Source organism: Chlamydotis macqueenii, chromosome 11, assembly GCF_036417535.1.
Source record: "Chlamydotis macqueenii isolate bChlMac1 chromosome 11, bChlMac1.mat, whole genome shotgun sequence".
Classification (NCBI taxonomy): domain Eukaryota; kingdom Metazoa; phylum Chordata; class Aves; order Otidiformes; family Otididae; genus Chlamydotis; species Chlamydotis macqueenii.
Genome location: NC_141566.1, coordinates 15,308,753 through 15,319,982, shown reverse-complemented (window position 1 = coordinate 15,319,982; position 11,230 = coordinate 15,308,753). Strand labels below are relative to the sequence as shown.

At 39.7% G+C, this 11,230-nt stretch overlaps 1 protein-coding gene across 1 annotated transcript in view; it reads right to left on the bottom strand.

Moving 5' to 3' along the window:
* Positions 1-317: 317 nt before the first annotated feature.
* Positions 318-11,230, bottom strand: part of ADGRG4 (adhesion G protein-coupled receptor G4) — a 30,914-nt gene continuing 20,001 nt past the window's right edge. Inside the window, exons 15-23 of the mRNA XM_086756596.1 lie at positions 9,523-9,568; positions 8,544-8,647; positions 7,034-7,155; positions 5,980-6,248; positions 4,668-4,761; positions 3,329-3,618; positions 2,686-2,787; positions 1,103-1,261; positions 318-445 (exon numbers count right to left, since the gene is read on the bottom strand). Of these exons, the coding sequence (XP_086612722.1) occupies positions 318-445; positions 1,103-1,261; positions 2,686-2,787; positions 3,329-3,618; positions 4,668-4,761; positions 5,980-6,248; positions 7,034-7,155; positions 8,544-8,647; positions 9,523-9,568 (1,314 nt within the window). The remainder of the gene's footprint in view (positions 446-1,102; positions 1,262-2,685; positions 2,788-3,328; positions 3,619-4,667; positions 4,762-5,979; positions 6,249-7,033; positions 7,156-8,543; positions 8,648-9,522; positions 9,569-11,230) is intronic.

The window sequence follows — 11,230 nt, the reverse complement described above, 5'->3', positions numbered from 1 at the left end:
GAATGGCAGGAGGACATAAAGAGAAAAAAAAAAAAGAAGACAAAACTATGAGAAGGACTAATGATGAAGAAGAGAATGTTTCCAGTCTCTGTTTAACATGAGGGCTAATCTTGGAAACACAGGGGGACCAAATCCTTATGTGGTCAGTATTGTCACTCCACTGAAGCCTAGAGAGTTCAATCATGGGCTGGTTTAGCTCTATAATTGTGTTCAGAGTGATAATTGCACAACAGAAGTAATTATTTAGATAAATGTTTATTTCTACATGCCACAAAAGAGAACCATCATTAGATAATCAGAAGAAAACAAATTCAGTATCAATGAAAAAATGTAGCTTTCTGTGGGTAGTGCAGCCCTGTATCCATGGGCAGTATTCTTCGTGAACAAGGATGTTTGGTCTCACCATCTTCTGGAGGTACAGCACTGGGGTTGTAATGAACTTCAGCTATGGAAAAGAATTAGGGAAAAATTTCCATTATAATAATTTTGTTTAATATATTTAGAAAGAAACTTGTCTGTGCAGAACTCTCTGATATAACATCTTTGGGGAAATAACAGAAATTGGCGTGTTTTAAAAAACAACCAAGAATGGTGCTTCGGTCAGAATTTCTATAAAGACGTTCCTTTTGCAGAATACAGGTCTGCAACTATTTCTCCATCTTGGAAGGCAAAACCTCCTGCTGAGATTCTTCTGGATTAAACAGGCTCACAGCAGGTCCTGTTCAATCTTCTGTAATCCCAAAGATCTTTGCTCTTTTGGGAATGCATTAGATTAGTCCATAGAGTTCCCTAACTGGAAGTAGGTCCCATGAGAATGGCAGCCAGCTGTCTCAGGGTAGAATATCTCTTAGGAGCCTAAGGTGGAAGCTGAGCAGAAGGTTCCCTTCCTTTTAGAGAACAGTCGTACCAGGCTATTAAGGGCTTTCTTACTTTCCCTACTACAGCAAAAGCCATCTGTAGTGTAGCCATTAACCCCAAACTGAAGTCAGGCACAGACAAAGCAGTGAAAGGTTTCCTATTTATTTCCATTGGTTGGGATTTGACAGTCACCATATGGAACTTATTGCATTCTAGTCTATGCAGTGCACACCTTTTTTCTTACCAGTCCTAAAGTTTATATCTGGTGAAGTCCTGGGAAGGAAATCTGAACCGTTGAAAGTTGAACTTGTTCCATTAGAATGGCTCCACAAAGCCTGGGATGGTGATTTGTGGGTTAAATGCTTTGGTGTAGATGCAGCAGTTGCACCTGACCCACTCCAGTCTGAAATCAGAGAGTGGAAGGCAGAGGAATAAAGTTCTGTACGGGTGTCACATCTCAAACTACTAGAGACCATGGAGGAGAAAGGTCTGTGCTTGCTTCTTGTGTTATCCTTGTATCTGCCCTGAAGCCGTGGGTTTCCGTGCAGCACAATGCACAATTCCTGCTGCTAATTTTTACACTAGCTCTGTCACGCTTGTGCAGGTGGGGTTGGATACCAGCAATTCAGTTTTCTCTTTCCCCTTTATGACCCAGTCTAGTAATACTGATTTGGGTAAGGTCATATTGAAGAAGACAGGCGGTACACAAAGGAGAAGAATGGCAGCCTTACACTTATTGTATCGTACAGCATTGAGCTGGCTCATGCTCAAGGGAGAATACTCTATGTGCTACTTAGAGCATTCTTGCTGAATTCTCCCTCTGCAAATGGAAAGCTACATATTCCTCAGCAGCACAATGCACAGGACTGCTGTGTACACAACTGATGTTTTTATGGATTTTTAGTCTGTTTTCCTGAAAAGACTAAACCAACTGATTTAGCTTCTCCTTTGTTATACTCATTCATAATGTCAACTAATTTTGATAGACACACAGAGGTACTGAAGTTATTAAATTCTTCCACCTTTCTGTGAAGAATCAACATCATTGGGGTGGCCCAGAATAAGCCACAGCCCGTGTTATTTCTTGTTGAACTGGTAGATAGCAGAATCTTAGAATAATTTATGTTGGAAGGGCCCATTGCAGGTCTTCACTCCAACCTCCTGCCCAGAGTTGGATCAGGTGCCTGGTCAGGCACCTGTCCAGTTGAATTTTAACTCTCCATGAGAGACTCTCTCCACTGCCTCTCTGGGCCACTGTCACTTATTTAACTACTCTCATTGTGAAAAAATATATTTCACTATAAATAGTGGGAATTTCCATAGCTGTGACTTGTGTCCATTGCCTCTTGTCTTTTTGCTGTGCACCTTTGAGAAGAGTCTGTCTCTTCTCTACAACCACTCTTCAGATAGCCAGAGACAGCAATTACATCTCCCTTCTGCTTCTCAGGCTGAGCAAACCCAGCCCCTGCGCTATGCTACTAGTATGTCAAATATCCTGCATAAATTTCTGAATTTCAACTTTCTGAAGACTGGAAGGCCACCAAAACCATGGCTCACATAATGGAACACTGAATGGCATGTGAGAACAGAATTAGAGACCAAGCTGAAATGTTTTTTGGAAATCTACGTTTTTTACTGCTGTCACCTCATCATCATATCATATAAGCGGTTAAAGAAAGAGGATAAAGACCTATTAAAGAAAAATTATCCAATGCAATGCAGAAAGGCTATGAAGAGGAGCCTTATTTCTTAACGTAGAGCAAACATGACACCAGTCAGCAGGCGAAGACTTATGATTCAAGCTAAACAAAACCCCTCAGTGCTTACCAGAATCATTACTCAGACGAAATCTTCCCCAGCAAAAGTGTACTCGGCACTGCTTCACTACTTCTTCCTTCATTAGGCAGTGAAACACGAAGATAAAGAACCCTAAAGAAGTAAGAAGATAAATTTACAGGTTTTCAGGTGGCCTCTCCAACCTGCTGTTCCTTTTCTAAACTTTTTGTATGCCGCTCAGTTACCAGTGTGTTATGTACGGGCAGAGAGGTGGTCCCTGGGCCAGCATTGTGTTTCCCCAGAATTGCACTGCGTCCTTTGTGCATTTGAAAGGGTAACGGAAAGAGCGTTTTGCAGACTTGGCATAAGAATAATCCGCAAGTCACTGCAGGTTCTATCAACCATATTTATGCCCAGATGAAAAGAACTGTACCAGCTCCTGAAAAGATGGATTTACTGGGACCCGTGTTTCAAAGGCATGAATTTGTGTCTTTAATAGTATATCTATCACAGCAGTGCTATCTAAAGACTATCTCCACTGCGATAGAGATTTCCTTTAAAATAGCTAAACACTGTAACACAACTATATTAGCAGTCTTCTTCCCCCATGCTTAATTACATGATGTTGCAAATCTATTTCTATTCCATGGCCCTAAACTGTTGTATTTATAGCAGTACTCCATTCAGAAATTACCTTGCAAGGTGTTAAGAATGCTGAAGACATACAAGAAAAATATCCTCACTGCTCCCCAGGCAAAAAAGACAAAGCCCCAAGTTAAGCCCAAAAGGAACATCAAGCTGAAAGCACTTCTGAGGTCTTGGAGAAAACTCCGGTTCCAGAATCTGGATCTCTTTTGTGTCCTTGATTTCATGGAGTGGATTTGAAGGAGAACAGTAATGAACATGGCTGTATTTGTCAAAAATACTAAGAAGACATAGGCCACAACGGAGATGTAAAACACTACGTTCTCCTGAATCCAGCAACTGCAAGAAAGGAATTGTGCATTCAATACAGAGTTTTGTGAGCAGTGGAGCTAATGAAGCCTGGTTTCCAAAATAAGTGTCCCATATGGTTCTCTAGTAAGTGGCATTCCCCAACACCCGTTACTTTCCCCCAATGAGAACATTCATAGAATCTCACCACGTGCCTTTTTTATGGATATTATAGAAATTCAGTAACTTTGAGACTTTAATATTTCTGCCAAATTCAGATAAACCTGACAATAGTTTCACAACTTACTAATGTATACACAAAAAGACACACTGCCTTAGGAAAACTCAGTTAAATAGGACTTAATTAGGAGTCTAAATAATTGTATAGCACAGAGATAAGCACTGGTTAGCTTTTCCTCAGACATAAATTAGTGAGTTTTAATGGTGATAGTTCTCCCTCTGAGGTGTCATGGGTGCGTGTTACCTCTCTGATGGGATAAAATTCAAATATTCCAGGTAATCTTCACCAAAAAGTGATCAAATTGTGCTAAACAGAAAGCAGGCAAAAAAAAAAAATGAAGCATTCTTTGCTATAAACCCCTTTTTAAAAGGGATGAAAGCGTGCAGTGTTTTCCCACTGGAAAAGAGAGGAGGTTGACATGATTTAAATAAATGAATTTTAAATTATGAAGAGACAGTGCTATGAATTGACATTAAAAAAACAGAAGCAAATGTGCAAAATACCAGAGCAATTACTCTGCCTTTAGGTTTCACCAGAAATCTAGAACATGCAGAAGCATGTACAAATGTCCCATCAGACTGAGTTAATGGCTTGTAAAGAAAGAGATTTTCCAGAAAGTGAGAATGGAATTGACTGTCAGAAGCCCTCCTTGTCCTCAAGCCCAGTCCACTAATGTAAGAGTTACTCCACCTAGTAGCCATACATCCAAAAGGATCCTATGAACCAGAACCACTGAAAGGAGAGGGTTAAGATGGGAGAGAAAAGACAAAAGCAAGAGAGAAGTCATTGCCTTCTGATTGTTTCTTGTATCTTTAAGATATTCTGGTGACCATCAAAAAGCTTAAAGTATTATACTTACAAATTACTGAATGGATTGCTCTCAGAATGTGATCCATTGCCATAGAAGTCTTTATTTATAATGAGCACAATAGTAATCACAATAGCTGGTATTCCTAATATGGAAGGCAAGAGAAAAAGAGATATTTAGATTAAAAAAGAAAGAATGGAGAATACGGAAAGATGTCAGATAATCTCTGATGAGTAATTACAGCAGACGTACATCCTAGGATCAAACTCTATCCCTAAAGTTCCTTCTGAAACGAGCGTAATTAAATGTGTGGCATAGCAGGTTTAATCTCCTTATTTATGTAAATTACAAATGAGTAGGCATAAAAATATCTATGTTTGCAAAATGTTTGTGAGTGTTCAAACATCTCCAGAAGGGATCCAATCTGGTAAAATAAAACCAACTGATTATTACAAAAAGCAGAGCGTCAAAAGATAAGCCAACCACAGCATTTTGTGTTAAGAACTGATAGAGACAGACATTTTCCAGACAGTGTTTTATCAGTCTTCCATTCATTTCCTATTTCCCATATTTCTTTCAATTCTGGCTTTTCTGTTGAGAACAGCTGCCGCCAACAACACCATCATGGATGGCTGCCCCGGAGAACAATTATGTGCGACATCCCATGTGAGGATAGAGATGATGATAGGCTGCACACTATTCAAAAGCCTAAAAAACCCCTTTAAAACAGCATCTAACAGCAACCCAAAAATAAAGACCAAATACTGCTCTGGGTCAGTGCATCTGATAACACCTTTACTAACAGCAGAGCCAGCATTTTGAGTCCTTTTTTGTTGTTTCTCCCAAACAAGTCTCCGATGCTCAGTGCTTGGAGAAAAGGTGAATTGGTGGAGTCCTCAGGAGAGCTATGAATGAAAGCCAAATCCACCTGCAGCGGGGAATCATGCACAGAATGGCAGGTGAGGGTACGAGGCCTGGAGAAGGAGATCAAAATCACCTCTGAGCATCTCCAATGAAGGCCGTGGACAGCTCATTCTTCCTGAGGCACACCCACTGACATGAGGTACCATGATAAATCATTCCTGGAAAGAGCAGGAGGAGAAGGGAAAGCAGTTCCTTACACCCACTTTCGCCTTTCCTTGTATATGACTGTGGGCAGGGAGCAACAGGCACTTTCTGCTAACATCTCCCTGTGCAGAAGAAACTTGGGCTGAACTTGCCTGGGGGAAAAAAAATCCATCCTTACAGCTCAGGGTGTGCACCACATTTCTATAGCTCAGTATCCTGACTTACTTTTACAACTATGCCCCTATCTTACAGAAGTTAACAAGCACAGAAATGGAGAAGAAATCAGTTTCCTTACCCCAGCCAGCAATACAGCATTTTAGGATGTACTTTGGGACATAAACATTGAAAACTTTGACAAGAGACAAGTAAAAGTGAACAGACTCCAGGCACATCCATGTGAAAGCTGCAAGAAGAAAATAGTGAAGGAGCACAGCCACGGTGATACAGAGACCTGGCTGATTGAAGGTGGACAGCCAGGAATTGGTGAGGAAGACCATGTTCAGCATCAGCAGTGCAGCACAAAGATTGAGCAGAATTTTTGAAGGGTTGTCTCGCCGCAGCTTTCTAAAAAGAAGGAGAAAGTCACAAGGTTATAATTGCATGAGTTGTGCTGGGTGCATTCACTAATAGAAGGCAGGATGAATGTGTACTCGTCGTACTATAAATTAGCTTCTTGTGGTAGTTGTTGTGTCTCCATTAGTGTTTTATATCACATCACTAGTGTGTTTTTGAATCAGGTCTCCCAGCCTGAAAAAGCAGAGCTTCTATATACATGGAAACCTGCTAGGTTTTTCACACTTGGTGGAGGAGAGACAGACTTACCATCTTTCTACTGCTGCATCAAATATTATTGTCATTGCAATATTACTGGGTTATGAAAGCACCCACAGTTACCTAAGTCTCAGGCCACACTGTGCCAGGAGCTACTGACACAGACAGTATAGAACAAAACCTCTCCAAAAGGGCAAAACAGAAGAGAGACCAAGAGCAAGAGAAGATAAAGGTTTCCCTATTCTTCTGTGGATATCAGTCTATATACAGGGAATATTCCAGATTCTTGACATGATGTCTTATCCATGTCTCTGGGTAGATTTATGAAGTGATGGAAATGTAGGAACATAGAAGCTGCGGAACAGTTCGAACTAATGCTTGTAGTGAAGCATGAGGATTTGAATCCCTCTTAGTTAATTACAGTCACAGGTCAAAATAAAGCAATATTTATACTGTCAGCTCTCACTCTTGCCTCGTATGCATCACAGCATCAAATGTTACCAAACATTCTGATAGTTACTGCAAATTCATTATTGCTAAAACATTAAAAGCGATACAAGAAAAAGGATCAGACTTACTCCACGGCTAGATATGTCACCAGTGTTATACCCAAAAAAAGGGAAGAAGCACCACATCCTGCATAGCTTATCAGAGTTAATATGCGATCATGTGTGATATCTATCTCTGTCCGGGACAAGTCCTATGTTACAAGATAAAGAAGCACAGTTGTTTGCCATAACAGATAAAGAAATTTGCTTTCCACATTTTCACATTGACAAAGAAATCAATTTCTGTTCTGCTTACTGCTGCTCTTGGAGGGTTTCCATTAATATTTTTGTGTTTCTTGTTGTATAGTCCTACAAAATATCCAAACTAGTAAGAATATGCAGTATGTAAAGTATCCAGTAATAAATTGTGAAGCTAGAAAAGCTGCACTTCAGAAACCACAAATTCAACAAGAATTGCAGGGTCTTGACGAAATTATTGCACTGGCAGTAGAAGAAACTCTACTTTGTTTCAATGGCAGCTGCCACATTTGGGAACTGCACAAACCTGCTACATGTCTTGGAGCATGGGAGTACCTTCCACATCCAGAAAGCATCACTCTGCAAAAATAAACTGGGAGGCTGGGCCCTGCTTCTCCACACCTGCTGCCAGGAGTGATATTGAGAGGCATTTGTTGTTCCCTGCCACAGTTTCTCTTCTATTTGGTGAAACGTTGAACCTCAGGCTAGTAACCTACATCTCCAGTGTACAAGCGACTTTGTGCTGTTAAATAACCATGCCGATTACTGAAGTGGCAGTGAAGAAAAGGTGTGATCTTAAAATCAAATGGAATTCTCGTTGCTTGAATGGAAACTTCAGCAAGTTGTCTGAAATCTGTAACATCTAAATTCCTTCCTGCGGAAGTCCCGTTTTTACTACCAGGGAGGCTTCTCACAGAGCAGGACAGGGCTGACCTCTGGGGGAAGCTGGGCAAGCATCCAAAGGCAAAGCAATGGCCTTATCCCATCGAGTAGGTTGTGTCCTACTGGGATTGACAATTTTAGTCTACTCAGTTTGCTTTGAACTTGCCTAACACTTTGCATTTGTTGCAGCCCATTCTCAGGCAGTCATCTCATTTTTTGACATTCAACTTTTAGAGGCAGTTTTCTCTGTATTACAGAAAATTAAGAGACAACAGTTAATAACACCTCCCATATTTATATTAAACTTCCCTTTGTGATGGAATGTAGATAAAACTTGTATTTTACATTATGATGTAATGTCATTAGTTGCCTCTGGCAGGTAATAAATTTAACAGAGTATTTCCAACGCAGCAAATAACACATTAATGTTGATTAAGTTACATTGGAAAGAAGTACAAATTACATCTGTAAAATGAATTTGCCTTGAAGCAAGTGACATTTAGATGACTTTATACGATAAAAATTATTATAACAATTTTGCTTGTTATTACTGATTTTGGCAAAATTGCAGATATCTAACAGCTTGTATAGATATGAATCTCCTATCTCTCTCCAAAACTAGCGATGACTTTGTTTAGTGCTACAGGACTTTTTTGGAGATGATTCACGGAATACTTACCAGTAGGACTCCAAAATGGGTAAGATGGTTACAAAAACAGATTGTGTAATTCATATCTGTATATTCCATTTCACACCCTGATGTATTCCAACCACCCAGTCCATCTGTGTAAGAGAGAAAAAGGGATTTTTAAGCAGAGTTAGTCATGCTCAGTCATTTATAGCTCTGCAGCGTGCAGAATGTGTGAATATGAGCTCAAGTTAGTACAGATTGCAGGGTCATTTAACAGCACATAAGTGAGATTTCACACAGGAACACATCTTATATAGTTGCTTGAGAACATCAAAACTTGGATGAAAGCCTTTGGTGGAATGAAGAAATATTTAAAGTCATTTCTATGCCTGCACACAGAGAAAGCAGGAAGGTAAGGAAAAGTGCACTGGACTAGATTATACTGCAGGGTGTGGAAACACAGAAGGCAAGAAATATTTACAAGGCAGAGGATTTGTTTAGGCAGAGGGTAGCATTGAAAAAGCCAGATCTTCCCTGGTAAGATTAAATTTATGACCTTATTCATGTGGCGTGTATGACATATTCAGAAGCTAAGCTTCTGATTTAAAAAACCCATACATTCTAACACCAGTAATTACAGAGAAAACCTCTCCCACGTGTTCTGAGTTAACGCAATAGACAGTTATCCTTCTGTGTCTGTTGATTCTGAGCAGTATTCAAGACTTGACCACAGCAAAGCCCTCACTGACTTCCCTGAAGCCACTGTGAGAAGTCATCTGACGTTTCATTGCGCTTCTGCTTTTTTTTTTAGGCTAAGTCTTCTTATTCATGTAGATGCATCGTTGTACAATGCCAGACACGTATCCCCTGGTAGTAACACCGATTACTGAGGAATCAACGTCAGTGGAAACCAGCAACGCAGACTCAACAGGACAGCATCAGCGTTTCAAGCTGCAATGTCAAGCAGCCAGGGGCTCTGTGAGGCTGGTGACAGAGGAAGCGTGGCAGCTCTGTAAATGACACTTACTGTTCTTCTGAAAGTCCCAAAAGACGCAGTGCACTGCTGCATTACCCTGAAAGCAGAGAAAAAGGAGGCTGTGACATTTATTCAGTACGTCTGTACACCGCCTGCACTTGCAGACGGTGCATCTTGCCTGTAATCAGGGTTTATAATGAAGGCAATTTGATTTAATTTCTTCTCTTCTGCTTGACAAGAAAACCCACTGATCTCTGCAATTATTTGCACAGTGGTGCTGCAGAGGGGTCTGTAGGTCACTGGAGATGCCAGCAGTTCAGGAGCAGTTGGACACTTGGTCATTGGAAACCAGCTGGGATATTGGCCATGTCATCCATGGCGCTGAAAACCAGCAGAGAGTCCTAGTTTTCAGCTTCCCCTTTACCATTGGAAATCCTTGGAGCCAGTGATTTTCAAAATTTTCCCAGTCTTTCTGTATCTTGCATTGTCTTTTAAGGACAGCAGAAAATCTGACAAGTTGTCCAGCTTAGACTGATTCCTATGTCTAATCTCATTGGCTTCTTGTGGTGTCTGAGATGTCATACTGAATTACTGGTGAAATTCAAAAGTTATGACTAAGACTAGAATAGCGACCTGAGGTTTTATACAATTAAAAAAAAAAATTCTCAACACAAGACAACCTTTTACAATTTCAGTGTTTCCACTGTTTCTGAAACCAGGCACGGAAGACACCTAAGAGAAAATAAAGCTTGCCTATATATTGCAAACAGCTGAACAGATTTAAATGGATATTCAATGCAATGTTTTCCCTTGGGGACATTCTAGTTTATTACTCATAATGCTGCAGCAAACTTTCCCAAGGCACAGATTCATTTTCTTTTATGATTAATAAAGTTCAATAAAGCATAGAGTTTACAGGAAGCCACCCTAACAGATAAGCTGTTAAGAGGTGTGATCTGTAGACAGTCAAATATAATTAGGCAGAGAGCCAAAGATGTAGGTTAGGATGATATCTCATTAAATATTTAATTAGGATATTTTTAAAAGGTCAAGTTAAAAAAATCTGAGAGGTGCCAGATGGCCTGGTGGCGTAAGAATGACAGAAGAGAAGGGATATCTAGATGAAATTTCTGGATATATATTATTTGCTAGAACTGAATGGAAAGAGTATATTGCCATAAAAGAAGCATTTTGAAGCTGTCATTAACTTGAACTTTAAAAAATTAATCTTACAGAAAAATTTTGTTGTGCCCTGGGTTTGCAATATATTCGTGTGGAAGCTGGACCATAAATATTGGCAATACAACAATGCTGAGGTGGAACTAAGACAACAAGTTTGATCCAATAATTTAAGATAGATTTTAGTTTTAGTTTTGAAATCTCATTTTGAAACAAAACAAAACAAATTAATTTTGAAAACATCTATAGGATGTTTTAATTTTTTTCAAATTTACCTCTTTTGGTGACTAAACCAATGTGCTGAGTTCAGAGCAACTACAAATCATTTCAGTAAAATTTTTTAGCAAATAAACTATTCATTGAAAAAAAATTGTCCAGATCAAAACAAGGAGAAAATAAAAACATCCCTTGCTGATAAATATGGATTTAGAGTGGAGACACGAGCTTTACTAACCTGCAGGAATTAAACACGGAGATCTGCGGGGCCTGTCAATATTTTGGTTCATATATCATAGAGGAGTCAGGCAGCAAAATGTTTTAAGCTTATTTGTCCTGTTGCCAGTTTATTGTAAGGGTAAGT